The sequence below is a fragment of the Triplophysa dalaica genome, chromosome 4 (genome assembly GCF_015846415.1).
Source record: "Triplophysa dalaica isolate WHDGS20190420 chromosome 4, ASM1584641v1, whole genome shotgun sequence".
Taxonomy (NCBI): domain Eukaryota; kingdom Metazoa; phylum Chordata; class Actinopteri; order Cypriniformes; family Nemacheilidae; genus Triplophysa; species Triplophysa dalaica.
In genome coordinates, this window is record NC_079545.1 from 23,433,404 (window position 1) to 23,452,084 (window position 18,681).

Genomic DNA, 18,681 nt, shown 5'->3' on the forward strand with positions numbered 1-18,681 from the left:
TTAAGTTTTAAAAGGCTTTAGTTTAGGGCTTAGCTAAACCAGGAAGTTAGTAAACTATTCGTGTAGTTTTAACTAAATTTAACCAAGGGAATGGTTTAGTTGGCCAACTTCTAAGCGAGTCGATGCTTTGGCGTGAGAGTACAGCCAGCAGAACAGCAGATCTCCTGGGTTCCCGGAATCCTAACAAAAAAATACAAAACGGACAGAATACCCTCTACAAAAATGGAGGTGCAATGCAACCCCGCTCTGATCACTGAGGTATCGTTGTCGTTTCGAGATGAACTGACATCAACCCTACAAAACGCGCTCGGTGTTGCTGTGGATATCGCAGTTGTTGAAATCTCCAAACTCCTCGACAGAGCGCTCAGGGACGTTCAGGAGAAGATTCAAGAAGCTCTACGAGACAACCATGCGCTCAAATATAGGCTAGAAACAGCCGAGATCCAACTGTCTACTGTGCGAGCGCGTCTGGATCAACAACCACAGGGTCTTGAAGATTTTACAAACGGTAATACCAGCCAGCCAGCGAAATATTTACCCAGGGCTGAGCGGGGGCATCGACCGTTTAAAACCCTTCATGTCGTGCGTTCGAGCCCAATAACGTTGCATGAAACTGAACTCGGTCTGGACTCTGAACACAATTACGAGGTATGTGGATCAAAGGAAACACGTTTATTAAAGAAAGAATCAGACTGTGCGATCACACATGGAGGTTTGGGAGCACAGACGTTAAACTCAAACACACAAGAAGACAGCACCCAACATAGATTAGATGAGACAACTGGTAAGTTACGCAAAGTTGTGGTTTCCAAAAGCTTTACAAGTAGTTCACATAAAATGTATTTGCAGACATTCGTTGCCGTTGGGTTATAAATGAACATGTGGTTAGTAGTTGTTTTCGTTACCCATGTAACAGGTATGTTCTGATGCTGGTTTAAGCTGGTCATGTGCTGGTTCTTAGCTGGTCATGTGCTGGTCCATAGCTGGTTTCGAAACATACCTAATCCATCATATACGGTTGTTTTTTTCAACAGAGCATTGGTTAAAACTAGGGATGTGTGCCACGACTAATTTGACAAGTTTTGTAACCGTATGTTGACTAATGTTAGTCTAGATCGTCGGTCAAAAACTTTGCGTAGGGCCTATGTAATGGATTTTAAAGACAGCTGCAACTGTTCATATCCAATATTTAATGTAGCTAAACAGCATTTGTGTCGTACTTCCCTTACGTTTTAATCATTAATATTCCTGCATTTGCTGATGCGCCAAACCCTGACTAGTTTTATCGGCTACAAGTAGTGAAGCGATGAGTATTTGTTGGCTTTGGCTGGACTTAAAATATGTAGCCTACAACCTCATGAAATCCATCTTTTCTCCTTTAAGTCTGTTTTTCAGACTCTAAAAGATCAACAAAATTTTAGGAATCAAACTAAATTTTAGTGTGTCTATTACACTGAGAACATGAAATCTAAAATGCTTAACAATTCATTAAAAGCTTAAAAACTAATGTTTAACTATCCGTTTATTTAAATGATGTTGAATGAAAAAACATTGTCGTAATTATGTATAGGCCTATGGCTAATCAACAAACAAGATAGCCTATACTATGTTTTTATTATTTGAGAAGCAAAGCAATGTGTGTAAACAAAAAAGCGAATAGAAAGCAATGGACAAAAAGGTCAGAAAAAGTGACTATGATGTTAAAATTATTTTACGTTCTTGTTTAGGAATTGCCAGCATTATGCTCGGATGAAAGTCGGCTCAATGTTTGTGACAATAACTCCGTCTGAGGAATCTGCAAGGGCACACAGGTTACAGTGAAAACGATCAGGTTTATTCAAGCGCTTTTTTTGTGATAAACATTATACTTAAGTTCATTTCAAAGTTCTGTGAATCTAAAAGCAGAGACATTCTCATCTCCGTTTTATTGAGTGTGCTCAAGATGCATTTACACTTATGCATTTGGCAGACGCTTTTATCCAAAGCGACTTACATTTTATTATCCTATACATTTATACATAGGTATGTGCAATCCCCTGGGATCGAAACCACAACCTTGCGTTGTTAACACAATGCTCTTACCACTGAGCTACATTCACTGCATGAACACCTCATTCTGCCATCAAATAACGTCAATCCGCCTTGCATGCGTTTTGAATAATGAAATATTGATATTTCTTATCAAGTAATTGTTAACATAAATGTAGCTTTAGATCATAAACTACTTTTTCGTAATCTACTGTTTTATGCCGGCATTCCGCCCTTCCGTCCGCATACAGTACAGTTACGTGTGGCTCCAGTAAAATTATAATGATGCCAATTTGATATGACGTAGTTTACCTGTTTTCCTCCTTCAAAACACCCTCGAAACTCGTCTTTCAAGTGGTCATTTCTGAGCGTGCTGCAATTGGCACGAAGGAAACGCATGCTACAATTGATACACTTTTAAAGACTATTAATAATTATTTTTCAAACATATTGTTTTAGTATGTACTTGAAAAGGTTTTTATACGAAATACTAAAATGAAAGTCATTTAAATTTTAACATTTTGACTTTTGTCTCGCACATCCCTTTTTAAAACAAAACAGTTAAGGTTCATTTATAACCCAACGGTTGATTTTGACCATATTTTACCCAGCAGTGGATTAAAACAACCCAATATGTTTTAGAATGTGGGTTGTTATGAGTCATACTGTCTCAGTGCTGGTACCTCTATAAACTATATGACTGCGTTCAAATTACATCTGCTTTCGATTTTACATTACCTTTCACAATATTTCAACTGTGTGTGGTTTTGACACGTCGGATAAACATACTGAGTGACTGTTTTGTAAATTTCATACTCCCTTTTTTTTTTAGACAAGAATGAAGTATATCCAAAAATGTTGGATTCCAGCATGTCCAAAGATTTCCAGGCCTTTCCTGGGACAAGTACAGGTGAGCTCACTGATTGTCCATCCTTCGAAGTGGCTGTAAAGATGGAGAAAGAAGAAGGCTATGGTGACTCAATCCCTGTGTCTGTCCCCGGAGAGGAGGAGCCTAACTCTGACAGCCTCTCTCTGGCTCAGTCTCAATTGCTTCAAGACTGGAGACCTCAGCCATTGTATCTAGAGGACTGCCAGTCAAACCAGCCCTGCCAGTCCACCAGCCTTCCTCTGGGTAAGACTGAAATATCATTACATATATTGCATCTGAGTGCTTAGATACTGATGTCCCAACATATGTCCCAATTACATTCATTAGCAGGAGATTAAGATATTTACCTGTTTTTTCTGTCACACAGACCAAGATTTTTTGTCATCCTCGACCACAAGCCAACATGGTCACGTCCCTAAACGCCGCAGGAACCCCGAAAGCCGTCAATATCCATCAGACCGAGGCTTGTATCATTGTGGCTTATGCGGTCGAGGTTTCAACCGTAAGCACCATCTTAAAATCCACCAGAGGATCCATACAGGAGAGAGACCGTACGCCTGTTCTGTCTGCAGTGCGCGTTTCCGTCACGCGTTGACACTCACACGCCACTTCCGCATCCACACAGGTGAAAAACCTTATGCTTGTGGACAGTGTGGAAAAACTTTTAGAAACGGTGGTGGACTAAAGTTCCATCAGTGTTCTATCACAACATCTGTATGAATCCAGTATTGCTACTGTTAGTTTAGGTTGCAGGCCCAATCTAATGTTCAGTAACCCCAGGAGCTGTAGGGGTACCAAGATGATCTTCCTGCTTTCACCAGAAGTTTCTCTAATGGCGTTTTGAGATAGTTTGTGCAACTTAAGGTTGCTTTGGTATGAAACAAATCTGCCAAATACGTGCCCATTTTACCGTAATGCCTTTCATTTGTCAAGTGCCTGACAGCAAGACTCTCAACAGGACTCTGTTGTTAAAGCTTTTAGATATTTAAAATGAACTGTAAACTCAAAAGATTTACTGTAACACAGCTCAAAAAACGTCCTGCTTTTATTTACACTAAATGTTTGTAAATATTTGTTTTTACATAAAATGGTTGATTTAAGGATCAGATTCATATTAAGATATAAACTAAACTGATTTCACAGACAATTAAGAAGCAGATATTGAATTTCTGTTAAAAGTCAGTCAGTATCTACTTTAACCATCTGTTTTAAAGGGATAGTTCACCCGGAAATGAAAATTCTGTCATACTTTACTCGCACTCAAGTTGTTCCAACCCTGTACAAATTAATTAGTTCTGCTAAACACAAAGGAAGATACTCAACTCTATTTTATTGATATATACATATATACCTAAACCGTTCAAATGTTGTCGTCAATGCCAATACATTCCTTTAGTGATTTAAATCAATCAATTAATTTATTCTGGAGTGACAGATCTGGCGATAAATACAATATGCAACCCAAGAATGTTCAGGATGTTAGTATAAATCTTTGTCTTTGTGCTCTTGGCTTTTTGCAAGTGAGTGACCAGTACTTCTCCACATCATTACAACAGTCATCTTGTAAGCAGATGAAACAGAAGCGGTGTTTGCATGAGTGGCACCTCACAAACTTACACCCAGATACATGAATAATTAAACTGCGACACTTGGGACAGGCTCGGAACTCAGGGCATTCAAACACCTTACTCTTTGGGTCTGACACCAGTCCACAGGTTAGTAGGGTAGATACCAGTGGGCACATGTTGTTTGTACAGGTAGCAGAATCAGTAGTGCATGGGTAGAGGCAGGAGCCACACAGGAATGGAGCGGTAGGGCATTGAGTACACTGAAGCAATTCACTAGTATGGCAGAGTTTCAGTGAGGAGAAACAAACTGGACACTGTGGTAAAAAGTAAGACAGATGGCCATTCATAAACTCAACTTGTTGATTCATAGGTACAAAGACAACCAAATGACAATGGGCTGTGTTCACTGTGTTTTGGGGATCTGGCTGTGTGCTATCTTTCAGAGATCCAGCTGTATTCATTATTATATCCATTATTGTCTGTGAGAATATTAACAATGTTTTTAGACCAGATTACCACACAATGACCATTCTAATTAGTTTAGTCTAGTGACTAAACCTACAAAAGCATTACAAAATCACATTACAATATCTTTATTGTTAAGAAAAATATGTTCCTACCTTTGATAGAGCATTTCCCTCTTGGCTGGGGAAATGCGTCAAATCATTTGAATTACCTACAAACAATGAAGAGCAGCTTTAAATGGCCATTACAACATCTAAAATATGCAATAAGAAAGTTAAGCTTTGATTCGGCGTGTTTTGTCATAATTGTCAGGCGTAAGTGAAAGTGAAAGCAACTATTTAGTTGTACGATATAAAGAGAAATAAGCTGTATGAATTGTTAAAATGTAGTTATTTAAACCAATAAATAAATAAATGAATAAACTGAACAAATACCAGCTCCCATTGTTGTCTTTCCACTTCCGTAATACTTTCGAACCGTCTGTCTCAGTCTGTTTCTCCATATTTGCGATTCCACCTGAGTTTTCAGACTTGTGGTTTTCTCTTCACATTTCCTGTTTTTAGAAGGTTTCATCTGATCCATTAATCTGAGTTAAATACGTATTATTAAATGCGTATTAAATGCTACTGTACTTTAATAGCTGTGGCGTCTGTTGTCTTTGCAGGAATGAAAGTGTGTCTGTTTAAAGGGACAACCCACAGCTGACTTATGGAAAGTCCTGGAAAGTCTGTTTCGAGTCATTAGAACACATTCAAGATAATAAATAAAACACCAAAAAGCAAATTGTATTATATTTAACTTAAGTTGTAAAACTTTAATACAGAGTGTTGTACCATTACTTGTTCATGTAGACCAAGGTTATTTTAGTTTACTCAAATGAAAACTTTGAAAGCGTTTTTCTTGATCATGTGAAACGCATGCTATATCTGACCTAAAATTCCTGATACACTTTTAAAACTATTAATAATTATTTTTCAAACATATTGTTTTAGTATGTACTTGAAAAGGTTTTAAAACCAGACATTAAAATGAAAGTCATTTAAATTATTACATTATGTGTAATATATTTGTGTAATCGACTCGTGTTTTCAATGTCGACTTTTGTCTCGCACATCCCTTGTTAAAACAAAACAGTTTAGGTTCATTTATAACCCAACGGTTGATTTTGTTCATATTTTACCCAGCACTGGATTAAAACAACCCAATATGTTTTAGAATGTGGGTTGTTATGAGTCATATACTGTCTCAGTGCTGGTACCTCTATAAACTATATGACTGCGTTCAAATTACATCTGCTTTCGATTTTACATTACCTTTCACAATATTGCAACTGTGTGTGGTTTTGACACGTCGGATAAACATATGGAGTGACTGTTTTGTAAATTTCATACTCCCTTTTTTTAGACAAGAATGAAGTATATCCAAAAATGTTGGATCCCAGCATGTCCAAAGATTTCCAGGCCTGTCCTGGGACAAGTACAGGTGAGCTCACTGATTGTCCATCCTTCGAAGTGGCTGTAAAGATGGAGAAAGAAGAAGGCTATGGTGACTCAATCCCTGTGTCTGTCCCTGGAGAGGAGGAGCCTAACTCTGACAGCCTCTCTCTGGCTCAGTCTCAACTGCTTCAAGACTGGAGACCTCAGCCATTGTATCTAGAGGACTGCCAGTCAAACCAGCCCTGCCAGTCCACCAGCCTTCCTCTGGGTAAGACTGAAATATCATTACATATATTGCATCTGAGTGCTTAGATACTGATGTCCCAACATATGTCCCAATTACATTCTTTAGCAGGAGATTAAGATATTTACCTGTTTTTTCTGTCACACAGACCAAGATTTTTTGTCATCCTCGACCACAAGCCAACATGATCACTTCCCTAAACGCCGCAGGAACCCCGAAAGCCGTCAATATCCATCAGACCGAGGCTTGTATCATTGTGGCTTATGCGGTCGAGGTTTCGCTCGTAAGCACCATCTTAAAATCCACCAGAGGATCCATACAGGAGAGAGACCGTACGCCTGTTCTGTCTGCAGTGCGCGTTTCCGTCACGCGTTGACACTCACACGCCACTTCCGCATCCACACAGGTGAAAAACCTTATGCTTGTGGACAGTGTGGAAAAACTTTTAGAAACGGTGGTGGACTAAAGTTCCATCAGTGTTCTATCACAACATCTGTATGAATCCAGTATTGCTACTGTTAGTTTAGGTTGCAGGCCCAATCTAATGTTCAGTAACCCCAGGAGCTGTAGGGGTACCAAGATGATCTTCCTGCTTTCACCAGAAGTTTCTCTAATGGCGTTTTGAGATAGTTTGTGCAACTTAAGGTTGCTTTGGTATGAAACAAATCTGCCAAATACGTGCCCATTTTACCGTAATGCCTTTCATTTGTCAAGTGCCTGACAGCAAGACTCTCAACAGGACTCTGTTGTTAAAGCTTTTAGATATTTAAAATGAACTGTAAACTCAAAATATTTACTGTAACACAGCTCAAAAAACGTCCTGCTTTTATTTAGACTAAATTTTTGTAAATATTTGTTTTTACATAAAATGGTTGATTTAAGGATCAGATTCATATTAAGATATAAACTAAACTGATTTCACAGACATTTAAGAAGCAGATATTGAATTTCTGTTAAAAGTCAGTCAGTATCTACTTTAACCATCTGTTTTAAATGGATAGTTCACCCGGAAATGAAAATTCTGTCATCCTTTACTCGCACTCAAGTTGTTCCAACCCTGTACAAATTAATTAGTTCTGCTAAACACAAAGGAAGATACTCAACTCTATTTTATTGATATATACATATATACCTAAACCGTTCAAATGTTGTCGTCAATGCCAATACATTCCTTTAGTGATTTAAATCAATCAATTAATTTATTCTGGAGTGACAGACCTGGCGATAAATACAATATGCAACCCAAGAATGTTCAGGATGTTAGTATAAATCTTTGTCTTTGTGCTCTTGGCTTTTTGCAAGTGAGTGACCAGTACTTCTCCACATCATTACAACAGTCATCTTGTAAGCAGATGAAACAGAAGCGGTGTTTGCATGAGTGGCACCTCACAAACTTACACCCAGATACATGAATAATTAAACTGCGACACTTGGGACAGGCTCGGAACTCAGGGCATTCAAACACCTTACTCTTTGGGTCTGACACCAGTCCACAGGTTAGTAGGGTAGATACCAGTGGGCACATGTTGTTTGTACAGGTAGCAGAATCAGTAGTGCATGGGTAGAGGCAGGAGCCACACAGGAATGGAGCGGTAGGGCATTGAGTACACTGAAGCAATTCACTAGTATGGCAGAGTTTCAGTGAGGAGAAACAAACTGGACACTGTGGTAAAAAGTAAGACAGATGGCCATTCATAAACTCAACTTGTTGATTCATAGGTACAAAGACAACCAAATGACAATGGGCTGTGTTCACTGTGTTTTGGGGATCTGGCTATGTGCTATCTTTCAGAGATCCAGCTGTATTCATTATTATATCCATTATTGTCTTTGAGAATATTAACAATGTTTTTAGACCAGATTATCACACAATGACCATTCTAATTAGTTTAGTCTAGTGACTAAACCTACAAAAGCATTACAAAATCACATTACAATATCTTTATTGTTAAGAAAAATATGTTCCTACCTTTGATAGAGCATTTCCCTCTTGGCTGGGGAAATGCGTCAAATCATTTGAATTACCTACAAACAATGAAGAGCAGCTTTAAATGGCCATTACAACATCTAAAATATGCAATAAGAAAGTTAAGCTTTGATTCGGCGTGTTTTGTCATAATTGTCAGGCGTAAGTGAAAGTGAAAGCAACTATTTAGTTGTACGATATAAAGAGAAATAAGCTGTATGAATTGTTAAAATGTAGTTATTTAAACCAATAAATAAATAAATGAATAAACTGAACAAATACCAGCTCCCATTGTTGTCTTTCCACTTCCGTAATACTTTCGAACCGTCTGTCTCAGTCTGTTTCTCCATATTTGCGATTCCACCTGAGTTTTCAGACTTGTGGTTTTCTCTTCACATTTCCTGTTTTTAGAAGGTTTCATCTGATCCATTAATCTGAGTTAAATACGTATTATTAAATGCCTATTAAATGCTACTGTACTTTAATAGCTGTGGCGTCTGTTGTCTTTGCAGGAATGAAAGTGTGTCTGTTTAAAGGGACAACCCACAGCTGACTTATGGAAAGTCCTGGAAAGTCTGTTTCGAGTCATTAGAACACATTCAAGATAATAAATAAAACACCAAAAAGCAAATTGTATTATATTTAACTTAAGTTGTAAAACTTTAAAACAGAGTGTTGTACCATTACTTGTTCATGTAGACCAAGGTTATTTTAGTTTACTCAAATGAAAACTTTGAAAGCGTTTTTCTTGATCATGTGAAACGCATGCTACATCTGACCTAAAATTCCTGATACACTTTTAAAACTATAAATAATTATTTTTCAAACATATTGTTTTAGTATGTACTTGAAAAGGTTTTAAAACCAGACATTAAAATGAAAGTCATTTAAATTATTACATTATGTGTAATATATTTGTGTAATCGACTCGTGTTTTCAATGTCGACTTTTGTCTCGCACATCCCTTGTTAAAACAAAACAGTTAAGGTTCATTTATAACCCAACGGTTGATTTGTTCATATTTTACCCAGCACTGGATTAAAACAACCCAATATGTTTTAGAATGTGGGTTGTTATGAGTCATACTGTCTCAGTGCTGGTACCTCTATAAACTATATGACTGCGTTCAAATTACATCTGCTTTCGATTTTACATTACCTTTCACAATATTGCAACTGTGTGTGGTTTTGACACGTCGGATAAACATATGGAGTGACTGTTTTGTAAATTTCATACTCCCTTTTTTTAGACAAGAATGAAGTATATCGAAAAATGTTGGATCCCAGCATGTCCAAAGATTTCCAGGCCTGTCCTGGGACAAGTACAGGTGAGCTCACTGATCGTCCATCCTTCGAAGTGGCTGTAAAGATGGAGAAAGAAGAAGGCTATGGTGACCCAATCCCTGTGTCTGTCCCTGGAGGGGAGGAGCCTAACTCTGACAGCCTCTCTCTGGCTCAGTCTCAACTGCTTCAAGACTGGAGACCTCAGCCATTGTATCTAGAGGACTGCCAGTCAAACCAGCCCTGCCAGTCCACCAGCCTTCCTCTGGGTAAGACTGAAATATCATTACATATATTGCATCTGAGTGCTTAGATACTGATGTCCCAACATATGTCCCAATTACATTCATTAGCAGGAGATTAAGATATTTACCTGTTTTTTCTGTCACACAGACCAAGATTTTTTGTCATCCTCGACCACAAGCCAACATGATCACTTCCCTAAACGCCGCAGGAACCCCGAAAGCCGTCAATATCCATCAGACCGAGGCTTGTATCATTGTGGCTTATGCGGTCGAGGTTTCAACCGTAAGCACCATCTTAAAATCCACCAGAGGATCCATACAGGAGAGAGACCGTACGCCTGTTCTGTCTGCAGTGCGCGTTTCCGTCACGCGTTGACACTCACACGCCACTTCCGCATCCACACAGGTGAAAAACCTTATGCTTGTGGACAGTGTGGAAAAACTTTTAGAAACGGTGGTGGACTAAAGTTCCATCAGTGTTCTATCACAACATCTGTATGAATCCAGTATTGCTACTGTTAGTTTAGGTTGCAGGCCCAATCTAATGTTCAGTAACCCCAGGAGCTGTAGGGGTACCAAGATGATCTTCCTGCTTTCACCAGAAGTTTCTCTAATGGCGTTTTGAGATAGTTTGTGCAACTTAAGGTTGCTTTGGTATGAAACAAATCTGCCAAATACGTGCCCATTTTACCGTAATGCCTTTCATTTGTCAAGTGCCTGACAGCAAGACTCTCAACAGGACTCTGTTGTTAAAGCTTTTAGATATTTAAAATGAACTGTAAACTCAAAAGATTTACTGTAACACAGCTCAAAAAACGTCCTGCTTTTATTTACACTAAATGTTTGTAAATATTTGTTTTTACATAAAATGGTTGATTTAAGGATCAGATTCATATTAAGATATAAACTAAACTGATTTCACAGACATTTAAGAAGCAGATATTGAATTTCTGTTAAAAGTCAGTCAGTATCTACTTTAACCATCTGTTTTAAAGGGATAGTTCACCCGGAAATGAAAATTCTGTCATCCTTTACTCGCACTCAAGTTGTTCCAACCCTGTACAAATTAATTAGTTCTGCTAAACACAAAGGAAGATACTCAACTCTATTTTATTGATATATACATATATACCTAAACCGTTCAAATGTTGTCGTCAATGCCAATACATTCCTTTAGTGATTTAAATCAATCAATTAATTTATTCTGGAGTGACAGACCTGGCGATAAATACAATATGCAACCCAAGAATGTTCAGGATGTTAGTATAAATCTTTGTCTTTGTGCTCTTGGCTTTTTGCAAGTGAGTGACCAGTACTTCTCCACATCATTACAACAGTCATCTTGTAAGCAGATGAAACAGAAGCGGTGTTTGCATGAGTGGCACCTCACAAACTTACACCCAGATACATGAATAATTAAACTGCGACACTTGGGACAGGCTCGGAACTCAGGGCATTCAAACACCTTACTCTTTGGGTCTGACACCAGTCCACAGGTTAGTAGGGTAGATACCAGTGGGCACATGTTGTTTGTACAGGTAGCAGAATCAGTAGTGCATGGGTAGAGGCAGGAGCCACACAGGAATGGAGCGGTAGGGCATTGAGTACACTGAAGCAATTCACTAGTATGGCAGAGTTTCAGTGAGGAGAAACAAACTGGACACTGTGGTAAAAAGTAAGACAGATGCCCATTCATAAACTCAACTTGTTGATTCATAGGTACAATGACAACCAAATGACAATGGGCTGTGTTCACTGTGTTTTGGGGATCTGGCTATATGCTATCTTTCAGAGATCCAGCTGTATTCATTATTATATCCATTATTGTCTGTGAGAATATTAACAATGTTTTTAGACCAGATTACCACACAATGACCATTCTAATTAGTTTAGTCTAGTGACTAAACCTACAAAAGCATTACAAAATCACATTACAATATCTTTATTGTTAAGAAAAATATGTTCCTACCTTTGATAGAGCATTTCCCTCTTGGCTGGGGAAATGCGTCAAATCATTTGAATTACCTACAAACAATGAAGAGCAGCTTTAAATGGCCATTACAACATCTAAAATATGCAATAAGAAAGTTAAGCTTTGATTCGGCGTGTTTTGTCATAATTGTCAGGCGTAAGTGAAAGTGAAAGCAACTATTTAGTTGTACGATATAAAGAGAAATAAGCTGTATGAATTGTTAAAATGTAGTTATTTAAACCAATAAATAAATAAATGAATAAACTGAACAAATACCAGCTTCCATTGTTGTCTTTCCACTTCCGTAATACTTTCGAACCGTCTGTCTCAGTCTGTTTCTCCATATTTGCGATTCCACCTGAGTTTTCAGACTTGTGGTTTTCTCTTCACATTTCCTGTTTTTAGAAGGTTTCATCTGATCCATTAATCTGAGTTAAATGCGAATTATAAAATGCGTATTAAAAGCTACTGAGCCTTGAATAGCTGTGTCGTCTGTTGTCTTTGCAGGAATGAAAGTGTGTCTGTTTAGAGGCACAACCCACAGCTGACTTTTGGAAAGTCCTGGAAGGTTTTGTTGTGGGTAAACACATGATAATCAGAATATTTGTGATTTGAGTCTTTTTGACTGATCTATTTCGAGTCATTAGAACACATTCAAGATAATAAACAAAACACCAAAAAGCAAATTGTATTATATTTAACTTAAGTTGTAAAACTTTAAAACAGAGTGTTGTACCATTACTTGTTCATGTAGACCAAGGTTATTAATTTTTAGTTTAGTCAAATTAAAACCTTGAAAGCGTTTTTTTTTTATTGAAAAAATGAAATAATAGCCTAAAAAGTATTGGAAAAAATGCACAAACTGCTGATAATTGTGACTTTGACCTTTAGACATTTTTGGGCCGAAACATTTTTCATCGTTTCTTCATGTGAAGAATAAAAAAAATTGAAAAAGATTCTCAAAAGCTGTTATGGTTTCCAAAGTCAGATCAAAAGCAAACATGCGCCTATTGGATTATTGTGGTACTGCAGCTAAAACACTCACAGAAGAAACATCATTTGGTCTATCATGCTCAAAGTTCATTAAAAAGGGTGGTACTTGAGACTTTGACCTTTTGACATTTTTAGGCCGAAACATATCGATTTTTTGTTTACATTTTTTTTTAAACATGCTATTTTTATGGTTTGTTATAGCAAGTAAGCATTAAACTAGAATAACTTTTTTTATAAAAAAATAAAATAATAACCAGAAATAATCTTCCAAGTGTCTTCTTTCAAATGTGACCAAACATACGACTGTACTCCAAAGCAATCATGAGTTTGTTACCCGGCACAGCCCTTTGAAAACGCAATGTTTGAACTAAAATGGTTCAGTTTAAAACACTAAAATTATAATAATAAACAAAACTAAAATTTATCTTAAATAGCAACATAAAAAATAAACAAATAAATTACTAAATGACAAAAGCATATAACAAAGTTTCTAAAATAAAAAAGTCTTAAAATCAAGCTAATTTAAATATATATATGAATAAAACTAAAATCAAAGCTATTATAACTTTGTTGTAGACATGTCAATTTAAAGAACAGACTCAACTACACAGATCTGGGACTAAGCCTATAGCAAACTGAAAAACCAATAATACATTTTTGTATGAAAAATCTTTACTCACACAATTTAACACTTGAAAACCAACCAAACATTTTTTAAAGATTTATATATCTACCAGCGTAAAGTCACTACAGTCAAAAACATAAAAAATACAAAAAAGGTTAAGGTAACAAATCGTTATTAACAAGCCTGGTTGTTTCTGCAGCAAAACACAATAGCCATTATTTTTTAGGCACCCAGAGCTAAATATTTAGTCACCAGTATGGAGTAATACATATATTAAAGTATCTTATTTGCACCAGTGCTTTGCCCACATCATAGTTGTATGCAGCACATTGATATATGTGGAAGAGAATATAACTCTGGTTTATATTCGCTGCAAGTTAAAACCCCATCATGTCCGATAGTCCTTAAATGGGGCAGTAAATGATTAATGAATGACCTCTTATGAATAGTAATAATGTGATTGTCTGGACCCATACACAAACTAGATTAATTTTTTTCTGTCTGTCCAGTTCTGTCTGTCATAGTTCAAGTTATTAATGAATACAAATACTTGTCTTTTCTCATAGGTCTGAACCAAAAACTAATGTTTTTCAGCAACCACCACTTTAGGTACTATAAACACAAGAAGGCCTCTGATAATGAGATTCCATAATGCGGCATCATTTGTTTTTCAAAAGGCAGCGTTCACTCAGCAGGTGGCCTTTCAGTTTTGCCCATCAGTTTGGTCTCTATGGAAATAGAATAAAATCAAATAATATAAAAATGGTAGGTATCACAGTATGTAAAGGAGACATGATCGGATACCAATTTTCCACAAGTTTGTATGATTCTTTGGGGTCTTCATTAAATGAAACACAATTTTTTTTCCTTCAACAGTTTCTTGCCTTGTCAAGACTGCTTTTAGTGCATGTTTCTTTAAATTATAATGAGCTACTAGGGTGGCTGGTTCCGAGTCGCTTCATTGACTTGCTTACTAAAATAAAATGTGTACAAAATGGGAGAATCCATATACTGCCCGAATGTGTTCTTATTGAAAAACTAGCACATCAGTCTACGTAAAGCAGCTGCAAATTAAAACAGGTCACTGGATGACAGAAACCCAATAACAGAAAGGCTGCTGCATGTTTTTTTTAACTAATTTTGGAGCTGGCAGAAATCTAACTAAATGCAAAAAAGTGAAAAATGTATCCGATGTCCCTTTTAACATACTATTACTTAAAAAGCCAAAAAGTTTCATGTGCAAATTTGTGCCAGATTTGATCTTTGTTTTTATGAATAACTGTATACATTGAACAATTACTAACACTGTATATTACTCACCTTATCTCTATGGCTCCGCTGGTGAGCCCTAAACTGCTCTGGATTTGTGAACATCTGTTGGCAAAATGGGCAAACTGGCTCTGGGAGAATATTCCATTGTAGCCAGTCTACAGGATTGGGTGGGTTCCAATGTTCCTCCGGTGTCCGGTGCTTCTTTTTGTTTGTGTGCACCATGCTTATTACTGAAGGTCTGTGATTTCTTACCACCATTGTGTCCGTCTGAGATCCAGAACCAGATTCTAACCTGGAATCATAATCTGATCCCGAATCAAACTCTGATTTTACAGCGGAAAACCTTAAGTCAACTTTCTCTGTCAGTCTCTTTCCATCTGAGGTGCAGTCTTTCTTTAGTCCTCCCACAGGCCCTATGATTGATTTTGTGTGTGTGTATCTCAGTTTCGCAGGATCTGAAAAAGAACACGCGGTCACTTTACTACTGTCCTCCTTGTTCTGAACCTCTGCTTCATTCCCCTTTGCCGTTTGGTTGTTTCTCACAGTCCCAGACTGAGAGGGCATCTTCTGCACTTCAGACCCAACAGGTCTTTCCTCTGCATTATGCCTGACCAGCCCAGTACTCCAGCTTTCTAACGGAGGCACAGACAGCTGCTGAATGCAGTGGTGGAGAGAAGGGTAGTCCACGTACTTAAATTTGGGCACATTTTCTTTAGGACTGATGGGCCTACGGTTTGGTGCCTTTGTCAGTGAGCAAGATCCCACCCAACTATTCAGGGGAGGCACAGAAAGCTGTTGGATGCACTGGTGCAGAGAAGGGAAATCAACATATTGGAAACGAGGCACCTTGCAAGGCACATCACAGAGATCATCTTTTCTCCCGCGTATTTGTGTGGACGTCTCTGGGTCACCCGGCTGTTTCCTGACAGCTCTAACGGCTGTGTCACGCTCCATTTTGATGGCTTTGGAGGAGAGTTTGGAATTGCCACCCCCATCTGGAAGCAGGTACCTCCTTTCCTCCATTCCTGGTACTGGAAAATGATGTCTCACTCGCCTGTGACCATAAAGAAGAGTTGAAAGTGACAGTGTTTTTTTTATAATGAAATTTAACCTAATTTGTTCTGTAAAAAGTGTTTATTATGCTCAATATCATTTGCTTAATGAGAGATTCAGCAAAGCTGTAATGTTAACTTTGTATTTTGTAATGACCCAGTTATGGCTCAACAACAGGGTAATTCACTTTTCAAAAATTTTGGAACAAATGACAAATTTACACATGTGGGTTGTTTCATATTACATGGCCTAAAGGAAAAGCAAGCATGAATGCTTTGATATGTGAGACAGTACCTTACAGCAGACCTACACGCCGGACTGACGCCAGCTTCTTTAAAAACTCACCCTCAGTGCACCTCTGAGGGGTTGTGGATTTCACAGTGGGTGGATTGGCTGGGCGGGTTTGGTCTCCACTGGCCAGGCTGGCAAAATCATAAAGACAAACAAAGAAAAAGAGTAAGAAGGAAAGACAGTGAATGTGAGTGCTAGTGAAAGTGTGTATTTGTGCATGCATGCATTGTAAATGGGGGAGATGGTCTGAGTTGCTCCTGTAGCCCTGTGCCATCGGTATAAATAGCTCTGCAGGTATGGAGTACAGGAAAAGTAGGTCAGCTTCAGACTGATCGCCTTCTCCAGGGGGCCCAAAACAACATAACTGTCACACACACAACACTACACTACATTCTTCTCTCCGTATTCATTATGTCCAATTCCAAGAACACCCAATACTCCTTCACAAAAGCGTAGGAGCAGCCAAGCCCACCCTGACTTAAGATCATTACACACACCTATTGAAACTGACACTGGCATACTCCCCATGTGCAGTCAACAGGTGTAGAGATGCGGTTTCCCACCTGGTCTACCCACACACTGTGCGTCAAAAAAGCTTTATTTTTTCTGATATAGGATCAGCATCATAAAACCAGACTTATTGTACTAAAACCACAAAACTGACCAGGGGTCAGGGAGAAATATGCCCCTCAATGTTTGGCTGTAATCTTTAAAGTAAACATTTCCTGTTGATTGAGGGTAAATAAATATATAAAGAATTAAACAAAGTTAAAATAAAATCGTGAATTATGAAATTGTATAATTTATGTAAAATGTTAAAAAAAAGTTTTATAATTTATATGTAATTTATTGATATATCTGTGTAAATAATGTGTTTCAAAAGACAAATGTTCTATATATACAGGCAGCCACGGAAAACATTTAGAGACAACTTTTCTTATTTTAAAATGGACTATTAATACGTTTTTATTCTCGCTCTGTTACTAACAACATTTTTTACCTAATTTCAAATAAAACAGTTTAAAACAACAGAGAAATATGCTATGCATTTTGTCAGACCTCAAATGCTGCAAAGAAAACAAGTTTATATTCCCTTTCAAGCAATCCCACAGTAACATGTGTGTATTTAGGAAAAGTAAAAAATATATGTGATAACCTCAATTTTTTTCACAGTTTTCATGCGTCTTGTCATGCTGCCAGTCTTTTGGGTGACTTTTTGTCACCTTCTGAAGTTTGAATTTGTTGAAATTTAACAAACACTGGACTTTAATACTGTACTTCTTCAGCAATAAACATGTTTCACATATTGCTTCATCTTTTTTATTTCTGCTAACCGACTCAAAAATAAAAACCCGTACAGGATGCGGGGAATAATCATCGTGCTCCACATTCACACTCGCTGTGTTTTGCAGAAGGGAACTGGGTCACGCGCCGTGGCCTACATTTTTAAGGTTTGTTGTCTTCGTTTTTCCCTCCCCACGCTTATTTAGGCTGGCCCCTCCCTCGCTGCCTAAGCAGTGAAACGGGGGTTGGGAAGGAGAGGCGGTTCTTTCGCACACTTTTGAAGCGAAGATCGAGAGCGCGCCTGCTACTTGTAGACAAACGCTGTATTCACATGCGCGTGACAGAACGAAGAGAACGAGAACCTGCGCGTGCAGGCACAACGAGCTAACGCAGAATAGTCAGTAAACTGAAAATTGAATTATGCTGATTAAAATAATTTCCCTCTAAATAGTACACCTGCCATAGCTCAATAGATATAAGGCAACTATTATGAGTGGAACGCTGTTTTAAAACATGCTTAAAGTGCAAACAATTGAACAACGAGCAAATATCCGGTTCGAATAAATATTTGAACGCATGAGATATTATTTACACATTTCATGTTTTTAGAGTGTTACCTTATTGCTGTAGTAGTCCGTGGATGTCCGTGTAATGCATGTCAAGTGAGTTCTCCGTCGATTTGATCAGCATTGTGTTCGTCGTTATTGAAACGAGAAGGACTTTATTATCTACACTTTAGTCTGCCCTCTGACGCACTGGACAAAATAAAACACGAGGACATCATTTCGTTTAGTTCCTTTACATGAGATGTAAAAACAATGGCCACACTATAATGTATCCTGTCTTTAAATCAGCAACACTTTACCAGAGACAGTTACCTAATGTGGTAAATGTGCTTTGGCTCTAGGTGCCGCTATTCAGATTCTGATAGATGGAGGCGAAAGCCAGTCACAGTTTGGTCGAGATTCTCGACACACCCATGGACTCCGCCTCAGTCGTGTATCTGTGACCAATCGGTACATCGTGTTTCGATAAGAGGGCGGAGACAACTTGCCCTAGATCTCGGCGAA

The 18,681-nt window shown here is 38.0% G+C and overlaps 5 protein-coding genes across 8 annotated transcripts; 1 reads left to right on the top strand and 4 right to left on the bottom strand.

Annotated features, from left to right (window-relative positions):
• The first annotated feature begins 132 nt into the window (after nt 1–132).
• On the top strand, nt 133–11,002 carry si:ch211-284e13.5 (uncharacterized protein LOC793850 homolog). 2 transcript variants are annotated; one of them, XM_056745794.1, is made up of 7 exons: nt 133–784; nt 2,861–3,160; nt 3,285–3,542; nt 6,355–6,654; nt 6,779–7,036; nt 9,846–10,145; nt 10,270–11,002. In XM_056745794.1, the coding sequence occupies exons 1-7, from the start codon at nt 223–225 to the stop codon at nt 10,620–10,622; spliced, it is 2,331 nt and encodes a 776-aa protein (XP_056601772.1). In that variant the 5' UTR covers nt 133–222; the 3' UTR covers nt 10,623–11,002. The 2 variants fall into 2 exon arrangements, with proteins under 2 accessions (XP_056601772.1, XP_056601773.1); XM_056745795.1 differs by having other exon boundaries at nt 528–648.
• Nucleotides 4,228–6,348, bottom strand: LOC130419233 (uncharacterized). 2 transcript variants are annotated; one of them, XR_008906474.1, is made up of 4 exons: nt 5,583–6,348; nt 5,385–5,503; nt 5,106–5,161; nt 4,228–4,799 (listed from the first exon to the last, which is right to left on the bottom strand). XR_008906474.1 is itself a non-coding variant. In XM_056745796.1 (3 exons), exons 1-3 carry the CDS (start codon nt 5,530–5,532, stop codon nt 4,389–4,391), a joined length of 615 nt encoding a protein of 204 aa, XP_056601774.1. In that variant the 5' UTR covers nt 5,533–5,571; the 3' UTR covers nt 4,228–4,388. The 2 variants fall into 2 exon arrangements, 1 of the variants encoding a protein (XP_056601774.1); XM_056745796.1 differs by lacking the exon at nt 5,583–6,348 and having other exon boundaries at nt 5,385–5,571.
• LOC130419234 (uncharacterized) lies at nt 7,725–9,889 on the bottom strand. Its single transcript, XM_056745798.1, has 3 exons — nt 8,879–9,889; nt 8,600–8,655; nt 7,725–8,293 (listed from the first exon to the last, which is right to left on the bottom strand). The coding sequence occupies exons 1-3, from the start codon at nt 9,024–9,026 to the stop codon at nt 7,883–7,885; spliced, it is 615 nt and encodes a 204-aa protein (XP_056601776.1). The 5' UTR covers nt 9,027–9,889; the 3' UTR covers nt 7,725–7,882.
• Nucleotides 11,003–11,215: 213 nt separating the features above from the next.
• LOC130419235 (uncharacterized) lies at nt 11,216–12,610 on the bottom strand. The gene is made up of 3 exons (XM_056745799.1): nt 12,370–12,610; nt 12,091–12,146; nt 11,216–11,784 (listed from the first exon to the last, which is right to left on the bottom strand). The coding sequence occupies exons 1-3, from the start codon at nt 12,515–12,517 to the stop codon at nt 11,374–11,376; spliced, it is 615 nt and encodes a 204-aa protein (XP_056601777.1). The 5' UTR covers nt 12,518–12,610; the 3' UTR covers nt 11,216–11,373.
• A 1,184-nt stretch (nt 12,611–13,794) lies between these two features.
• On the bottom strand, nt 13,795–18,518 carry si:ch211-284e13.6 (uncharacterized). 2 transcript variants are annotated; one of them, XM_056746278.1, is made up of 4 exons: nt 18,229–18,518; nt 16,382–16,458; nt 15,032–16,037; nt 13,795–14,439 (listed from the first exon to the last, which is right to left on the bottom strand). In XM_056746278.1, the coding sequence occupies exons 3-4, from the start codon at nt 16,004–16,006 to the stop codon at nt 14,428–14,430; spliced, it is 987 nt and encodes a 328-aa protein (XP_056602256.1). In that variant the 5' UTR covers nt 16,007–16,037; nt 16,382–16,458; nt 18,229–18,518; the 3' UTR covers nt 13,795–14,427. The 2 variants fall into 2 exon arrangements, with proteins under 2 accessions (XP_056602256.1, XP_056602255.1); XM_056746277.1 differs by having other exon boundaries at nt 16,331–16,458.
• Between the last annotated feature and the right edge of the window lie 163 nt (nt 18,519–18,681).

What these genes read in the sequence shown, in the direction of transcription:
- si:ch211-284e13.5 (XM_056745794.1), top strand. Translation starts at nt 223, where the DNA reads ATGGAGGTGCAATGCAACCCCGCTCTGATCACTGAGGTATCGTTGTCG. An exon ending in GTCCACCAGCCTTCCTCTGG is followed by an intron (nt 3,161 to 3,284) that starts GTAAGACTGAAA and finishes TCTGTCACACAG; the next exon opens with ACCAAGATTTTTTGTCATCC. An exon ending in GTCCACCAGCCTTCCTCTGG is followed by an intron (nt 6,655 to 6,778) that starts GTAAGACTGAAA and finishes TCTGTCACACAG; the next exon opens with ACCAAGATTTTTTGTCATCC.
- LOC130419233 (XM_056745796.1), bottom strand. Translation starts at nt 5,532, where the DNA reads ATGGATCAGATGAAACCTTCTAAAAACAGGAAATGTGAAGAGAAAACC. An exon ending in AAAGACAACAATGGGAGCTG is followed by an intron (nt 5,162 to 5,384) that starts GTATTTGTTCAG and finishes CATTGTTTGTAG; the next exon opens with GTAATTCAAATGATTTGACG. An exon ending in AGGGAAATGCTCTATCAAAG is followed by an intron (nt 4,800 to 5,105) that starts GTAGGAACATAT and finishes TTTTTACCACAG; the next exon opens with TGTCCAGTTTGTTTCTCCTC.
- LOC130419234 (XM_056745798.1), bottom strand. Translation starts at nt 9,026, where the DNA reads ATGGATCAGATGAAACCTTCTAAAAACAGGAAATGTGAAGAGAAAACC. An exon ending in AAAGACAACAATGGGAGCTG is followed by an intron (nt 8,656 to 8,878) that starts GTATTTGTTCAG and finishes CATTGTTTGTAG; the next exon opens with GTAATTCAAATGATTTGACG. An exon ending in AGGGAAATGCTCTATCAAAG is followed by an intron (nt 8,294 to 8,599) that starts GTAGGAACATAT and finishes TTTTTACCACAG; the next exon opens with TGTCCAGTTTGTTTCTCCTC.
- LOC130419235 (XM_056745799.1), bottom strand. Translation starts at nt 12,517, where the DNA reads ATGGATCAGATGAAACCTTCTAAAAACAGGAAATGTGAAGAGAAAACC. An exon ending in AAAGACAACAATGGAAGCTG is followed by an intron (nt 12,147 to 12,369) that starts GTATTTGTTCAG and finishes CATTGTTTGTAG; the next exon opens with GTAATTCAAATGATTTGACG. An exon ending in AGGGAAATGCTCTATCAAAG is followed by an intron (nt 11,785 to 12,090) that starts GTAGGAACATAT and finishes TTTTTACCACAG; the next exon opens with TGTCCAGTTTGTTTCTCCTC.
- si:ch211-284e13.6 (XM_056746278.1), bottom strand. Translation starts at nt 16,006, where the DNA reads ATGGAGGAAAGGAGGTACCTGCTTCCAGATGGGGGTGGCAATTCCAAA.